This window comes from Macaca nemestrina, chromosome 14, assembly GCF_043159975.1.
Source record: "Macaca nemestrina isolate mMacNem1 chromosome 14, mMacNem.hap1, whole genome shotgun sequence".
In the NCBI taxonomy this organism is placed as follows: domain Eukaryota; kingdom Metazoa; phylum Chordata; class Mammalia; order Primates; family Cercopithecidae; genus Macaca; species Macaca nemestrina.
The window spans coordinates 49163059-49180821 of NC_092138.1; the positions used below are offsets into that span (position 1 = coordinate 49163059).

General features: G+C 40.9%; 3 protein-coding genes across 14 annotated transcripts in view; 2 read left to right on the forward strand and 1 right to left on the reverse strand.

Moving 5' to 3' along the window:
- LOC105489059 (DENN domain containing 4C) overlaps positions 1-2204 on the forward strand; it is a 148222-nt gene extending 146018 nt beyond the window's left edge. For all 12 annotated transcript variants that reach the window (XM_071077832.1, XM_071077833.1, XM_071077834.1 and 9 more), the window contains one exon: positions 128-2204. In XM_071077832.1, coding sequence (XP_070933933.1) covers positions 128-264 — 137 coding nt within the window. In that variant the 3' untranslated portion in view covers positions 265-2204. The remainder of the gene's footprint in view (positions 1-127) is intronic.
- Positions 2205-4675: 2471 nt separating this feature from the next.
- LOC105489172 (ribosomal protein S6) lies at positions 4676-8651 on the reverse strand. The gene is made up of 6 exons (XM_071077853.1): positions 8623-8651; positions 7942-8073; positions 7148-7358; positions 6821-6967; positions 4936-5093; positions 4676-4828 (listed from the first exon to the last, which is right to left on the reverse strand). The coding sequence occupies exons 1-6, from the start codon at positions 8626-8628 to the stop codon at positions 4733-4735; spliced, it is 750 nt and encodes a 249-aa protein (XP_070933954.1). The 5' UTR covers positions 8629-8651; the 3' UTR covers positions 4676-4732.
- Positions 8652-8703: 52 nt separating this feature from the next.
- Positions 8704-17763, forward strand: part of LOC105489057 (alkaline ceramidase 2) — a 77554-nt gene continuing 68494 nt past the window's right edge. Inside the window, exon 1 of the mRNA XM_071077850.1 lies at positions 8704-8849. The gene's annotated coding sequence lies outside the window, so the exon portion shown is untranslated. The remainder of the gene's footprint in view (positions 8850-17763) is intronic.

The following is a 17763-nucleotide window of genomic DNA, read 5'->3' on the forward strand; positions in this document are numbered from 1 at the left end:
ATTTAAAAGATTTCTACTTCTAAATATGTAGTTCAAAAACATATAATTTGACTCAATACCAATTTGAAATGAACGGCTGTTGTCTTTCTTAACAAATTACAACTTCATTTTTGAAAATTTCTTTCAGAGGCATTTGACAATGAATATGGAATTGCATACAACAGTCTGTCTTCAGAGATTCTTGAAAAGTTGCAGAAAATTGATGCTCCACCAAGTGCCAGTGTCGAGTGGTGCAGGAAGTGTTTTGGAGCGCCTCTCATTTAAATAGAGATTCACTAGAATTTTGACACACAAGGCTTGGAGATTAGATTTAATCTGGAAACATTCAAGGGTATTTTTTCCCAAATCGTAAGAACTGGTGAATATGGAATTGAAGTAATTCTTGAGGACAGTATTTAATGAATTATGATTCATACTGCATCATGTCGAAATATGAAATGCCATTTAAATGTCCCAGGGCTTATTAACATTGAAGATTTTCAACTCCTGAACTGCTTTTCTGCCTCTGTGGAAAACTACTTTGGGATTCCTCAGTATTTGTAGTAGTTTGATAGAAATAATGAGGAACCATATTCATTCTAGGCATTGTTTATATTTGAAGTTACTGAGTTTGAGGAATGGCAAATTAAATTTGCCTAACCTCCAAAATGAAATATCTCAATTACAAAAGCAGCATGGCCGGGCACGGTGACTCATGCCTATAATCCCAGCACTTTGGGAGGCTGAGCAAGGTGGGTGGATCACTTGAGGCCGGGAGTTCGAGACCAGCCTGGCCAAAACGGTGAGACCCTGTCTCTACTAAAAATACAAAAATTAGGCGCACCACTGTGGTCCCAGCTATTGAGGCTGAGGCAGGAGAATCACTTGAACCCAGGAGGCAGAGGCTACAGTGAATGGAGATTACGCCACTGCAACTCTAGCTTGGGTGACAGAGTGAGACTGTCTCCAAAAAACAAAACAAAACAAAACAAAAAGCAACATATTTGTGTAAGTGTGTATATGTGTAGGGCTGTGCAGGTATGTGTATATACAGCCATATTCTAAGTGTATATTTATTAAAATAGATTGCATGTTGCAATACAATTTTCTGAAATTTTCTGATTATTAAATGAATGACTACTACTGAACTTGTATGTAGTCATTAATCTTAAAATTACCTGAAAATCTGATGACAGCTGCCTTCCCTGACTTTAATGCATTAGGTTGGCGCAAAATTGTAGTTTTTGCCACTATTAATGGCAACTATTATTTTTGCACCAACATAATACACTTTTCATATTATGTATTATCTTGCTTAATGGATTTTATCCTGATTATCCAGTGACTTCCATCCTCTTCCCATATCTTAATTTGCAATAGTTTTAAAATTGGAACAAATGAATCAGTCATCAGTTAAAATGGAATTAAATCAGCTGCCTAATAATTTATGAAATTCATTGGAACATGCTTAAAATGCTAAAGTGTATGTCATTAAACGTAAAATCTTTGTTCAGGCACATACCTTGTTGGTATTGATCACTTTTTAAAACCTGTGGGATAAACTTGCACTGCACACAGAAGTTTTATTCTTGTATAATATTTAGATTTGTATGCTTGTGAGTAAAAATGTGCATTTGTAAATACTGTTTTTTTTTAGGTTGAATCAATTAAGTCTTAAAACTGTAAATTTATTAAGCTTGTTGTCAGTAGGTTTAAGAAAATCATGATCTCACATGCCTCACTTTGACATTTATCATGCCTTTATTAAAAGTATCCCTTAGGAACAGTAAGTTTGCCTTAACTCTCTGCATGGTTTAAAAAGCCAGTGGTTTTGTGAGTGTTTACAGTAATTATGCAGATGGCTAAATGAGTTGACACAGTAAAATTACTTCCATATGGTACAGTAACAGCCTAACTCCCTTCTACCTGATGTAACCATTTACAAATTGTAGTTATTGTACCAGTCTTTCAACATTTCAGGGTTAATCTGACCTATGCAGAATTCTAGTGTGAATTTATTGTGAAAATGCTAAATTAAACAACTTGTCAGAAATTATGTACAATTTTCATTACCTTTAATGGATCTTTTGCACTGTCTCAGAGTATATATTTTTGCAACTCAAGACTTGGTACTAGTTTTAATACTTAATACTTACTGACCCAACAGAAGTTTTGAATTACCTTGCATATAAAAATTGAGCTTGAATAAAATGAAAAATTCTTAAGTTCGTTGTGTTTTGTTACATTAAGCCTCCTGAAATCTGTAATCTTTAGAATTCCAATACTTTTGCTTTTTCCATTTCTTCACTGGAGTCTTCTTAACTTGAACTAAATTTTCACTTACTGAAGCACTTCCCATTAAAAAAATTCTGTAAAGATCTCTTTACATGTTTAAGAATATATGGCTATATCAAATTACAAACTTTCTAGTAACTTTAGCAATCATACCTTGAAAACTTTAGCCTGCTGCTGCCACTTAGATATTGGGACTGATTTCTTGTTGTAAATTCTTAAAGGCTTTTTCCAATACCCACCGCAGATAGGGTACCACTAAAAATTTACAAGAAAAAAACATTACTATGGAAAGATTTAGAAGTACCCAGAATGACTTGTAGCACTGTATGCTACTTTAATCCTGACAACTTCTAAAATCTATCTTTAAAATTAGTCCAGATTACTTAGCAGTACCTTACATTGGTTTGGGGTTTGATAGCAATTGTTTTTTCTTCCAATGAATGAATTGTATAGGTTTATCACAACCTGCATAGTAATGACATGTCAGAATGACTTGCATCTGTCTCTGGAGAACTGGGTATGGTGGCTCATGCCTGTAGTAATCCCAACACTTTGGCATGCCAAGGCAGGCAGATCACTTGAGTTCAGGAGTAGTATGGGCAACATAGCAAAACTCTACAAAAAGCACAAAAACAAGCCAGGTACGACAGTGCACACCTGTAGTCCCCAAGAAGTCAAGGCTGCAGTGAGCCATACCACTGCTCTTCAGCCTGGGCATAGGAGTGAAACCCTGTCTCAAAGGAAAAAAAAAAAGTCTTAAGGAGAAACAGACTGTCCTCATTTTGTGGCTGCACTCAATTTTCAGAAAGCAGGGCGGTTCTCATGTTTTGTGCATCACAGTCAACCAAGAACTGGTTAATACAAAACTTTGGACCGTATACCGGACTCACCTTGTGGCTCTTAAGTTCCTCTCTGTGGTTGTTTCAGTCCTTTTAGCTTCAGGTAAAATGCTAAATTTCTCTTTGCTTTTTTTTTTCTGAGGGAGTCTTGCTCTGTCGCCCAGACTGGAGTACAACAGCGTGATCTTGGCTCACCGAAACCTCAACCTCCCTGGTTCAAGTTATTCTCCTGCCTCAGCCTCCCAAGTAGCTGGAATTACAGGTGCCGGTGGCTAATTTTCTTGTATTTTAGTCAAGATGGGGTTTCACCATGTTGGCCAGGCTGGTCTTGAACTCCTGACCTCAGGTGATCCACCTGCCTTGGCCTCCCCACCTGGCGATCCCCTTTGCCTTTTAAGTTCTGCATACTACTAATCACCAGCTAAGATTCATGTTATGTAGCTTTTTAACACCATGTAGCAGGCATCCAGGGACTGGCATTACTGGCCTCACACCTGGGAGCTTTTTAGTAATGTGAAAATGTGGGGCCGGGCGCGGTGGCTCAAGCCTGTAATCCCAGCACTTTGGGAGGCCGAGGCGGGCGGATCACAAGGTCAGGAGATCGAGACCACAGTGAAACCCCGTCTCTACTAAAAATACAAAAAATTAGCCGGGCGCGGTGGCGGGCGCCTGTAGTCCCAGCTACTCAGGAGGCTGAGGCAGGAGAATGGCGGGAACCCGGGAGGCGGAGCTTGCAGTGAGCCGAGATCGCGCCACTGCACTCCAGCCTGGGCAACAGCGTGAGACTCCGTCTCAAAAAAAAAAAAAAAAAAAAAAAAAAGAAAATGTGGGTCCCCACTCCTCTATCACTATCTGCGCCTTAACCAGACCCCTAGGTGATTAACATGTACATTTAACATTTAGTACTCTGCTTTATAAAGCTGTTACAGTAGTTCCAACAAAGAGCTTGCATTGCTTCAACCTTAAAGCCTAATGTGCCTTCTTGTAAAGATCCTGATACTGTGAGGATAGTTAGAATAGAAACTATTAGAAAAAAATACATGCTTTTGTGCATTTTTCACTGATCCAAGAATGTTTTTAGTCATTTCCTTTTCAGTGTGTGAAACAGCCTAACAATTCACTGGAGTTGAAAAACTCTGTTAAAGCAAATTTGAAATGGTTTAAAAAACTTCATTTTAAGATGGTATCCACTAAAACTATGGCTTAAAAGTTACCTTTTCTTCAAAAAAGAAGACATGTTCATCTTCACACGGTCAATTTTCATGTATTAAATTGTGTATAGTGTTTTAAAGAGCTATATTCCTCAAAATAAACTATATGAAAAAGATTAATAGTCCTCATCATTTCCCCTAAGTTCAATGCCATTCTGAAGAGGCAGATGTCTTATGCTCAGAATCCCTTCCTGTGCTACCCATCCCCCAAAAAGAACCCCTTTACATTGACCTTGTCTTCCACTACCACACAATAGGTCTGATTATATCCACCATTGGATTACCATATACATATCCCCATTTTCTATGACCAACTTTCCCTCTCTTCACTTATGTAGTTTTCTGTCAAGCAATGAAAAGTCAACAGAGATCTGAGTCTGATCTTATTTATTTGTTACTCAAAAAATCTTATTTCTGACTGGATTCAGACTTAGAAGTAGAAGCTCGCAGAGAGGAAAGTCTGCGTCTCTTTGCAATTTGTTCCTGGCGCTTCTCCTTAGCCTCCTAAACAAAACAAAAAACAGCATATAGTTAAGGCCTTTCTGGGGTAAAGATGCAAATCCAAAGCCAGGTCGAACTCCTCCCACCCCCTCAAATCATCTTACACTAACCTTCATTCTTTTGGCCAAAAGTTTAGCATATTCTGCAGCCTCTTCCTTGTTTTTCTTAGTACGCTGCTTCTTCAGAGCAATACGCCGCCGTTTGTGCTGCAGGACACGTGGAGTAACAAGACGCTGAATCTTGGGTGCTTTGGTCCTAGGTTTCTTACCTAAAAATTCAAAGGACTCAATCATTTCAACTGTTTTGTTAGAATCCACATCTACTTTAAAAACATCAGAAATGAACGTAAGCTTCATCAACAGCATCTATGAAAACCTGTATTGAGGCCTTTAAAATCAAATCAGAAGTATTTTAAAATACTTTTTGCCCCTCCACAGAAATCTAGAAGATGGGTTAAATATTATAAAAATATAAGGGAAACCAAGTGCTGAAAAATAACCAAGCTAACCTTTACTACCTTCCAGTTTTACTAAAATACAGTGGCATTATGTTAAAATATAACTCTGCATAGTCAATTTGTCTGTGAAAACCACTTAACATAGTATTTACATAATCATCCTGCCATACTTTTAAGTGTAAGTTTGATGTAAGCTTGCATCTCTATTTCCCTTGACAATTCCTGCCAATTCAGGGGTAACGTAACAATTAACATCAGATTATGTGACATGTTGTTAAAGTATCTTCATTAATCTGATCTGTACTCCAAAACTGCTCAGACTGTAGATTTGCATTGGAGCACAGGCTGTTTCATGAACACTCGTGGGAGTTTAATTGCCTTAGGCTAAATGCTCAGATGTTCAGGTTCTGCTAATATTTCAGACTCCTACTATAAACACAGGAACCATCTAAAAATACCCATCAACCACACCACGCTTTTATTATTCTGATTATTTCCAGGGCTGTGATTATCGGCAACTGCCACCTATTTGTCAATTGCTTTTCTTTTTTTTTTTTTTTTTGCAATGTCAGCTTCATTAGGGTAGGAATTTGTCTATACTGTATTCTCAGCACCTTGAACAGTACCTGGTGCTCAAATAATTGTAATTACTGACTTAACAAACATGTACTATATATGCCATGTACAGGTGTTAAGTCACACCAGTCCTGAAAAAACAAAATCCAGAGAAATTCTTTCAGATTTTGTCAGGAAAACCCAACCTTGACTGACATGCTGTTTATTCTATTTAACATAAACATTCCCAAATTTCACTACAGAAATATTGTCATTTGAGGTCCTCACTGGTATGTTGTCTAATATATTGACACAAGTTCTTAAAAGGTAAAGCTCCAAAATCCCTAACTCCCGCTTCCTAGTATTCTAAGGTCTCTAACTTCTAATTCTTACAACTCTTAACAATTGTTATCCATATCCTACAGATGAAACAAAAGTTTAAAGCAACTTCTTTAGTAAGCCAAAAAATAATTTAGGGTTGGGTGTGGTGGCCTGTAATCCCAGCACTTTGGGAGGCCAAGGTGGGAGGATCACTTGAGTTCAAGGGTTCTAGACCAGCCTGGGCAACATAGTGTGACCTCATCTCTTAAAAAATATTAACAGTAATAATTTAGAACATCTGATGTAAAATTACAAAGTGTGTGGTGGTGAGATAATAGTTCCAGAATTCTCAAGCATGTGACTCCTAAACCAGATAGCAATGACCTTAAAGTCAGGTTAGTTTTGGATAAATGTATACATCAAAGATTCACAGGCAGATTTTCAAGGAAATTACTGCACTCTACAAGGCACTGGATATAATAAGCAAGGATTAATACCAAGTGGGTATGCTGGCCACCCCCACATATTTTTTGTAAAAATTCAGACTCCAGGTGAAGAATGCTAAGGCTCCAAAGGCACATTTTTATCTTCTGATATGCACACAAAATGATATTGACAAATCACCAAAATTAAGCAAGCCCTAATTGCATAATCCCTCCTACCTTCTTTGTTTAAGGGCTTTCTTACAACATACTGGCGGACGTCATCTTCTTTAGAGAGATTGAAAAGTTTGCGGATTCTGCTAGCTCTTTTGGGGCCCAGGCGGCGAGGCACTGTAGTATCAGTCAGTCCAGGAATATCCTTCTCTCCTTAGAAGACACAATTGAAAAGATTTTAATTCAACAACTTCCTTAAGAATCCTAAATCAGAATATTTAATGTTGAATTGATGGTAAAGAAACAAATCCATTGGATACTGCAAATGAATAAGCATTTGGACAACTGGCTTTACATCAATTTCAATGAAAATTGAACACAAGTAACCCTCACCTTTTTTTACAATAACCAAGTTGAGAACGCTCAGATTGGCATCCACAATGCAACCACGAACTGATTTTCTCTTTCTTTCTCCCGTTCTCCTTGGTCTGTAACAGGAATGCCCCTTACTCAGTAACAGGCGGACACGGCCATGGGTCAAGACACCCTGCTTCATGGGGAAACCTTGTTTGTCGTTCCCACCACTGATTCGGACCACATAACCCTGCAAGAGCATACAATGAATGACACATTTACTATTTCTATTCCAAAATTATACAATACAGGATTGTGACCTCTGTGAACCACACGTATATGAGAAAGTATAATTCATTATGAAAACCAATTTAAACTTAAAACTTAAGCACGTTTTCTCTGATCAGTAAGTTTTGCCTAATTCCCAACTTATCAAGTTCAATTATCAGATGTCTTTCATTCAAGTCGCATTTCTAACCGATGTTTTATTAGAAATAACAGCACTAGGAAGATAAAATATCAAAGAGCAACAAACAAATCAGATACAATGCGTCTTCGCACTTTGGAGATTATGAGGACAGCTATGTGACATCTGCCGAATGCATGATGCATGGCAAGAATTACGTTGATGTAAACTTTACGTATATTTTACGGCTTACTCTATGTCTCCCCTCCAAGGTAACAGCTCAACTTCATAAAGTGGCATTCGGAAGCAACTTACCAAAGGTCAGAAGCCAGAACCCGCAGTCTGAACCCCATTCCAAATACCAATTACCAATGGCGTTTACCGTCTGACTTCAATAGCTGCCAACAATTTGATTGTTAACTTTTACCTTCCATTCTTCACCCAGAGCGTCAGCAGCAACTTCTGTGGCCATACGCTTCTCATAAAAAGTACGAAGTTTGCGTTCATCGTCCACTTCAATGAGTTTCTGGCAGCCAGTGGCTGGGAAGGAGATGTTCAGCTAAGGATTAAAAGGGAGGGAAATAGTTTACGAAACTACCCACACAGGTAATTGTAGAGCCATCCACAAAGTTAATTCCACTGCAAAAAGCCTTTCATGTTGCCTCCACACAAGCAGGAAATATGAGATGCCGACCGTACTCACTAAAAGCACGTGAAAGCACAGTAGCAGTCAAGAAGCGCCGCACTCAGGAGGACGTGTTCCCCTCAAGCCCCGCAGAATGACTCTGGGGGCGAGGGCGCTCCGCAGCTGTTCACCCTCCCGAAGCAAGAAAGCCGGGGTCAACAGCCGCACCACAGGCCTGCCGCCAACTGGGCAACACGCCGGGACGCCACCATGGCGCTCCCGGCCCGCCGCGGCTCCAGCCGCAATCGCCTGCCATCTGCTCGGCCAAAAAGCTCCATGCCCCAGAAAAGCGAGCCTTCTCCTACTTGAGACCCTTCTCCACCTAAAGCCAGGATTTTGCAGTGCTGGAAATGAGGCAATGCCGCGTTCTGGGACTCGATTCACGTTCCCCAAACCATTCTAACACTCGCCAACACTACCTACCTTCATCCTGAAGCAGCTGAACGCCTCCGAGGCGCCACGGAAAAGAGGACCAACTTCCGCTTAGCGCAAGTCTCATAGGCGCTTTCAGTTCTCGCGAGATGAGCAGAAGTACGGGACAGCGGAAGTAAGCACGGGTGGGCGGCACTTCCGGGGTTGAGTTGAATCAGGGTCTGGGAGGTGAAGTTGGTTGCCAGTGGGTGTGAGGTTATGCCAGCAGTGGTGGTCTGGTAAGGCGAGCCCGCGTCTAATTCTGAGGGTTAGCCCCTTCCCTGTCTTGTCTTTTCCACGCTCCCTGGGTTTTGGAGCTGGGTGGCTCACGCCTGTAATCCCAACACTTTGGGAGGCTGAGGCGGGCGGATTATTTTAGGTCAGGAGTTCGAGACCAGCCTGGCCAACATGGCGAAACTCCGTCTCTAATAAAAATATATAAATTAGCCGCGCGTGGGGGGGGGGGGGGGCGACTGTAGTTCCAGCTACTAGGGAGGCTGAGGCACGACAATCGCTTGAGCCCGAGAGGCGGAGGTTGCAGTGAGCCCATATCGCACCACTGCACTGCAGCCTAGGCGACAGAGGGAGACTCCGCCTCAAAATAATAAAAGTTCGAGTTCCAAATCAAGTAAACAAGAATAATGTTTACTTTCTAAAATTATCACATACCATCTTCCCACTTTAGTGTCACAAAGGTTTGAGTTTAGGACTGTTTCACGTTCGAAGTTGAACGATTCTACTGAATCCGCTTTGATCATCTCACATTAATTCGTGGAATCTTGGTGAAATGATGCTTTTTAAAATCTGAGTACTGTATGTAATTTTTTTGTTAAGGTGAAATTGACATAACCAGTCATTTTTAAAGTGAACAATTCAGTGGCATTTAGTACATTCACAATGCTGTACAACCAGCCTCTCTATCGATACAGTTCCAAAACATTTTCATCATCCTAAAAGAAAACGCTGTGCCCCGTTAAGCGGTTGCTCCCCCTTCCCCATTTCCACCAGGCCCTGGCAACCACCAATCTGTCCTGTCTCAGTGGATGTGCCTATTTCACAAAAATGGAATCATACAATATTGACCGTTTGTGTCTGTCTTACTAATCTTTTGAGTCATAGCATGCATCAGTATGTCATCCCTTTTATGGCTCAATATGCTAGTGTAGGTATAGACTGCAATTTGTTTATCCATTCATCCATTAATAGACATATGGGTTGTTTCTACCTTTTAACTATTGTAAATAGTTCTTCTATGTATGAGTACTTGTTTTCAGTTATTTTAGGTATATACCTAAGAGTGAAATTGCTGGGTCATACAGTAATTTTATTCTCAACTCAGGGAGAAACGGAAACTATTTCACAGCAGCTGGACCATTTTACATTCCCACCAGCAATGTATGAGGACCGCAGTTTATCAAAATCATGGCCAACACTTTTTTTTTTTTTTTTTTAATTTTTAAAAAATGTATTGTAGAGACAGGGTCAAAGCGAGATCCTGTTGGTCTGGAACTCTTGGCCTGCAGCATCCTCCTGCCTCAGCCTGTGGAGTAGCTGCGACTCATAGTGGTTTCGATTTGCATTTCCCTAATGACTAATTAAAACATGTTGAGCATGTTTTAATGTGTTTGTTGGCCATTTGTATATCTTCTTTAGAGAAATGTCTGTATAAGCTCTTAACTCTCCCTGTTTGTTTCGCCCTAATTATTTTTATTGAAGTAGTGGGAGTAAATTAATGTGAGGCAAAGACAAAGTCTAGAACCATGGGCTAGGTTTTTTTGTTTATTTTTCCCTTTAAAAATATTTTAGGGTGGCCAAACTCAGTGGCTTACACTGGTAATCCAAATGCTTTAGGACGCTGAGATGGGAGGATCTCCTGAGGCCAGGAGTTTGAGATCAGCCCGGGCAAACATAATGACACCCTGTCTTCAAACCCTGACACCATTTTGAAGTGTACACTTCAGTAATGTTAAATATATTAACATTGTTGTAAAATAGATCTCCAGAACTTTTTCATCTTGCAAAACGGGAACTTCATTAAGTAACTCCTTTCCCCCTACCCACAGCTTTTGGTAACCATTCTACTTTCTGTCTCTATGATTTTGACTAAGTTTCTCATGTAAATGGAATCAAACGGTAGTTGTCTTTTTGTGACTGGCTTATGTCATTTAACATAATGGTCTCAAGGTTCATCCGTGTTATAGCATGTGACAGGATTTCCTTCGCTTTTAAGGCTGAATAATACTCTGTTGCATGTAGATACTACATTTTGTTTAACCGTTCATCTGTCATTGGACATTTTGGTTGTTTCCACCTCTTGGCTACTGTAAATAATGCTGATATGAACATAGGTGTGCAAATATATCTTAGAGACAGACCCTGTTTTCAATTATTTGGGATATCCAGAAGTGGGACTGCTGGATCATGTAGTAGTTCTATTTTTAATTTTTTGAGGAACCTCTATACTCTTTTACATGTGACTGTACCAATTTACAATCCCACCAACAGTACACAAGGGTTCTTTGCCTTTTTTTTTTTTTTTTGAGACGGAGTCTTCCTGTGTTGCCCAGGCTGGAGTGCAGTGGCACAATGTCGGCTCACTGCAACCTCTGCTTCCCAGGTTCAAGCGATTCTCCCACTTCAGCCTCCTGAGTAGCTGCTGGGATTACAGGTGTGTGCCACCATGCCCGGCTAAATTTTGTATTTTTAGTAGAGATGGGGTTTCACCATGTTGGCCAGGATGGTCTCAAACTCCTGACCTCAAATGATCCTCCTGCCTTGGCCTCCCAAGATGCTGGGATTACAGGTATCAGCCACTACACCAGGTCCACACACTTTTTTTCTTTTTTTTCTGAGACTGAGTTTCGCTCTTGTTGCCCAGGCTGGAGTGCAATGGCGCCATCTCAGCTCACCTCAACCTCTGCCTCCCAGGTTCAAGCAATTTGTTCTGCCTCAGCCTCCGAGTAGCTGGGATTACAGGCATGCACCAACACGCCCGGCTAATTTTTGTATTTTTAGTAAAGACAGGGTTTTTCCATGTTGGTCAGGCTGGTTTCGAACTCCCGACCTCAGGTGATCCACCCGTCTCGTCCTCCTGAAGTGCTGGGATTACAAGTGTGAGCCACTGTGCCTGGCTCACACTTTTAATGTAACAGAATATTTAATTACATCAGTTTCCCATCAACCTTCCAAAGTCATTTAATAATTATGTTGGCCATTTCTACTGATTGGCAGGAGTCTCTCCCATCGTTTCCATTGCATCATTTTTCTGGCCAGACTTAGTTCATTTTCAGCCTGCAGAATCACCTCTTCTATTTGACCACCTTGAAGTTGGTCTTCTGATTTTTTAAAATTTTTATTTATTTAATTATTTATTTTTGAGACAGAGTCTCACTCTGTTGCCCAGGCTGAAGTGCAGTAGCATGATCTCGGCTCACTGCAACCTCCACCTCCTGGGTTTAAGTGATTCTCCTGCCTCAGCCTCCCGAGTAGCTGGGACTACACGCCTGCACCACCATGCCCGGCTAAGTTTTCTATTTTTAGTAGAGGCAGGGTTTTAGCATGTTGGTCAGGCTGATCTGCCTGCTTCAGCCTCCCAATGTGCTGGGATTACAGTAGTGAGCCACTGCGCCCGGCTGTTCTTCTGATTTTTTAACATCTGGTTCCGCTTTAACCATAGCCAACTTCTCATTTGTAATCTGTTCTGTATACTTTCTGTATGCTGCATTTTTAGGGATTTGCTCAAGAACATAAAAAATCTTCGTGTACAATTTTCTTAGCCTTTCTTGTGGACTCTCGCATACAGCCAATCCCACAAGGCCAGTGGTCTTCAGCACACCCATCATGACTCTGGCTAATAGAGATAAGGTCTCCATATGTTGCCCAGGCTGGTGTTAAACTCCTGGCCTCAAGTGATCCTCCTGCCTCAAACTCCCAAAGCATTTGTCCATTTTAAAATCAGGTTGTTTGTCTCATTGTTAACGAGTTGTAGGAGTTTTTTTAAATATATATTCAGGACACTAAACTCTTTCTAGATAGGTGATATGCAAATATTTTCTCCTATTCTGTAGCCTTTTCAGTTTCTTAATAATGTTAAAGTTTTTAATTTTGAAGCCCAATTTATATAATCTAAAAATTGTTGTAGATCATGCTTTTGGTTTCATTTAAAAATACATTGCAGCCGGGTGCAGTGGCTCACGCCTGTAATCCCAGCACTTTGGGAGGCTGAGGCGGGTGGATCACGAGGTCAGGAGATCGAGACCATCCTGGCTAACACGGTGAAACCCCGCCTCTACTAAAAATACAAAAAATTAGCTGGATGTGGTGGCGGGTGCCTGTAGTCCCAGCTACTCGGGAGGCTGAGGCAGGAGAATGGCGTGAACCCGGGAGGCACAGCTTGCAGTGAGTTGAGATCGCGCCACTGCACTCTAGCCTGGGTGACAGAGCGAAACTCTGTCTCAAAAAAAAAAAATAAATAAATAAAAATAAAAATACATTGCCAAATCCAGTGTCATAAAGTTTACCCCTATGTTTTAAAATCTAATCTTAAAGACTTACCCTATTTTATGTTCTTAGTTCTTATATTTAAGTTATTGACCCATTTTGAGTTTATTTTTAAATAATGGTATGAGGTTGGGACTCCAGCTTAATTATTTTGCAGATAGATATCCAGTTGTTCCAGCACTATTTGTTGAAGAGACTGTTCTTCCCTCATCGAATGGTCTTGACACTCTTGTTGAAAATTAATTGCCATAGATTTATAGGTTTATTTCTGGACTCTCACTTCTGTTTCCTTGGTCCATGTGCCAGTGCTGTAGCTTTGTAGCAGGCATCACAATAAGAAAGTAGGAGTACTCCAACTTTGTTTTTTTTCAAGATGGATTTAGTTCTTAAGGATCCCTTTCAATTCCACATGAATTTTAGGATCAGCTTGTTAATTTATGCAAAACATGCCTTTGGAATTTTAATGGGGATTGCATTTAATCTGTAGCTCAATTTATGGAGTACTGCCATCTTTATAATATTAATTCTTCCAACTCATCAACACAAGATGTCTTCTCATTTAGTTATGCGCTGCATAACAAAGTTTTAGTCAATTACAGACCACACATACAGCATTGGTCCCATAACATAGGGAACTGGAAAATTCCCATCACCTAGTGACACCTTGATGATAGTGACCCCATCTAGGCCTAGATTAATGTGTGTGTCTTAGTTTTTGACAAAAATGTTTTAAAAAATTTTTTAAAATAATGAAGTCTGTAGGATTAAGATACAAAGAAAAAATATTTTTGTATAGCTGTAGAAATGTGTATGTCTTAAGCTAATTGTTATTACAATTGTTATTACAAAAGAGTCAAAAAGTTTTTTAAAATTAAAGATTAATAAAGTTAAAAAGTTAGAATAAGCTAAGGTTAATTTGTTACTGAAATAAAATATTTTTTATAAATTTAGTGGAGTTTAGGGATACACTGTTTATAAAGTGTACAGTAGTATAATGTTCTAGGCCTTCACATTCATTCACCACTCACTCACTGGCTCACCACTCACTTGTAGCAACTTCTGGTGCCACAAATGGTAAATGCCTTCTACAGTTGTACTATTTTAAATCTTTTATACCATTTTTAAAACTGTAGTTTTTCTATGTTTAGATATAAAAATACCATTGTGTTACGATTGCCTGCAATATTCAGCATAGTAACCTACTGTACAGGTTTGTAGACCCCAGGTGTGTAGTAGGTTATATGCTATTTAGGTTTGTATGAGTACACTCTGTGATACCAACACAATGATGAAATCATGTAACAATGCATTTCTCAGAATATGTATTCCTGCATTAGGTAATGCATGACTGTATTTAGGTCTTTGCTTTCTTTTTTTTTTTTTTTTTTTTTTTTTTTTTTTTTTTGAGATGGAGTCTCACGCTGTTTCCCAGGCTGGAGTGCAGTGGCGCGATCTCGGCTCACTGCAAGCTCCGCCTCCCGGGTTCCCGCCATTCTCCTGCCTCAGCCTCCTGAGTAGCTGGGACTACAGGCGCCCGCCACCGCGCCCGGCTAATTTTTTGTATTTTTAGTAGAGACGGGGTTTCACTGTGGTCTCGATCTCCTGACCTTGTGATCCGCCCGCCTCGGCCTCCCAAAGTGCTGGGATTACAGGCTTGAGCCACCGCGCCCGGCAGGTCTTTGCTTTCTTTCAGCAATGTTGCGGTTTTCAGTGTGCAAGTTTTTCACCTCGTTAATATTATTCCTAGGTATTTTATTATTTTGCATTCCATTGTAAGTGAAAGTGTTTTCTTAATTTCTTTTTTAGATTGTTTGTCGCTGGTATATAGAAATAACTGATTTTAGCATGTTGATTGTAACTCTAAAACTTTGCTAAATTTATTAGCTCTAATAGTTTTCTTATGGGTTCTTTGGAATTTCCTATATATAGGATCATGTCATCTGAAAATAAAGATAATTTTACTTGTTCCTTTTCAATTAGTATGCCCTTTATCTTTATTTATTTGTCTTGCCTAGTGGTTCTGGCTAGAGCTTCCATTGCAACATCGCTATTGAAGACATATAGCAGAGAAGGCTTATTCTTAGGAGATGCATGCTGAAGTATTTATAGGAGAAATATCGTGATGTTTGTGATTTCTTTTCTTTGGGATGGAGTCTTGCTCTGTCATGCAGGCTGGAGTGCAGTGGCACAACCTTGGCTCACTGCAACCTCCACCTCCCAGGTTGAAGCAATTCTCCCACCTCAGCCTCCCAAGTAGCTAGGATTACAGGTGTACACCACCACTTCTGGCTAATTTTTTTGTATTTTTAGTAGAGGCGGGGTTTCAACATGTTGGCCAGGCTGGTCTTGAACTCCTGACCTAAGGTGATCTGCCTGCCTTGGCCTCCCAAAGTGCTGGGATTACAGGCGTAAGCTGCTGAGCCCAGCCATGATTTATCTTCTTTCTTTTTTTAACTTTTTTTTTTTTTTGAGACAGAGTTTCGCTCTTGTTTCCCAGACTGGAGTGCAATGGCATGATCTTGGCTCGCTGCAACCTCTGCCTCCTGGGTTCAAGCAATTGTCCTGCCTCAGCCTCCCCAGTAGCTGGGATTACAGGTGCACACCACCACGTCTGGCTAATTTTGTATTTTTAGTAGAGATGCGGTTTTTCCATGTTGGTCAGGCTGGTCTTGAACTCCCGACCTAAGGTGATCCTCCTGCCTCAGCCTCCCCAAATGCTGAGATTACAGATGTGAGCCACTGCGGCTGGTCTGTGATTTGTTTTCAGATGGTTCCACAGAAAAAGTATATGTGGAAAGAGAATGTGAAAGCAAATAGTGGGCTGGGCGTGGTGGTTCACACCTATAATCCCAGCACTTTGGGAGGCCAAGGGAGGCGGATCACCTGAGGTCGAGTTGGAGACCAGCCTGACCAACATGGAGAAACCCTGTCTCTACTAAAAATACAAAATTAGCCTGGCGTGGTGGCGCATGCCTGTAATCCCAGATAATGGGGAGACTGAGGCAGGAGAATTGCTTGAACCCAGGAGGCAGAGGTTGGAGTGAGCTGAGATCACGCCATTGCACTGCAACCTGGGCAACAAGAGCAAAACTTCCTCTCAAAAAGAAAAAAAAAAAAAAGCAAATAGAAAAAACGTTAATGAATTGTGAATTTTGTGAAGGTTATAAGCTGTTCATTGTATTATTCTTTCAGCTTTTCTTTGGATCTGAACTTTTTGAAAGTAAAAAACAAACTAAGAAGTAAAGATTTAAGAGGTGGTCTGGATAGAACTTTTTAACTAATAGGAAGTAGGAATGGAGGGAGAATGCAAAATTCACAATGACAACTGGATTTCTGGCTTGTCATGGGGGTGCTGTCAGTGACATAAGGAAGAGAGGCATGCAGAGAGCGATGAGAGTGTTGCTTTGGACACACTGAATGTGAAGTGTTGATGTGATAAGTGGAGATGTTCAGTAGACTCTTGGGTATGTAGATTTGATTTGTTTTGTTTTGTTTTTTGAGATGGAGTCTCACTCTGTTGCCCAGGCTGGAGTGCAATGTTACGATCTCGGCTCACTGCAACCTCCGCCTCCCGGGTTCAAGCTATTCTTATGTCTCAGCCTCCTGAGTAGCTGGGATTATAGGCACCCACCACCGCGCCTGGCTAATTTTTGTATATTTAGTAGAGATGGGTTTTCGCTGTGTTGGTCAGGTTAGTCTTGAACTCCCGACCTCAGGTGATCTGCCCGCCTTGGCCTCCCAAAGTGCTGGGATTACAGGGGTGAGCCACCGTGTCCCCCCGGGTATATAGATTTGAAAGCTCAGTGTTGACACGTTGAGAAAGGTGGGCTCTGAGTAAGGGCCTGTATTAGTGTGCAAGGGTTGCCATAACAACATACCACAGACTGGGTGGGTTAACCAACAGAAATTTATTTATTTATTTTTGAGATAGAGTCTCACTCTGTCACCCAGACTGGAATGCATTGGCACAGTCTCGGCTCACTGCATCCTCTGCCTCCTGGGCTTAAGCAATTCTCCTGCTTCAGCATCCCAAGTAGCTGGGACTACAGGCAGGTGCCACCATGCCCATCTAATTTTTATATTTTTTTAGTGGAGACGGGGTTTCACCTTCACCATGTTGGCCAGGCTGCTCTTGAACTCCTGACCTCAAGTGATCTGCACCCCCTTGGCCTCCCAAAGTGCTGGGATTACAGACATGAGCCCCCTCGCCCGGCCAGAAATTAATTTTCTTACAATTCTGGAGGCCAGAAGTCTGAGATCAAGATGTCAGCAGGATTGCTTTCTTCTGAGGTTCTCCCCTTGGTTTATAGGCTGCCATCTGCTCTCTGTGTCTTTCCTCTGTGTCTGTCCTAATCTCTTCTTATAAGGACACCAGTCATTGGATTAGCACCCACCCTGATGACCTCATTTTAACTTAATTACTTCTTTAAAAACCCTGTCTCCAAATACAGTCACATTCTGAGGTTCTGAGGGTTAGGACTTCACCATATGCATTTTTAGGGGGACACAGTTCAGCCTGTAACAGGGCCTGAAGGTGGAGTCTTTCAGCCACGAAGATACTGACTAAACAGAATTACCTCTCTGTATTCAATAGCATTAAATTAGTGATCCCATGCCGGTTACCGTGGCTCATGCCTGTAATCCCAGCACTTT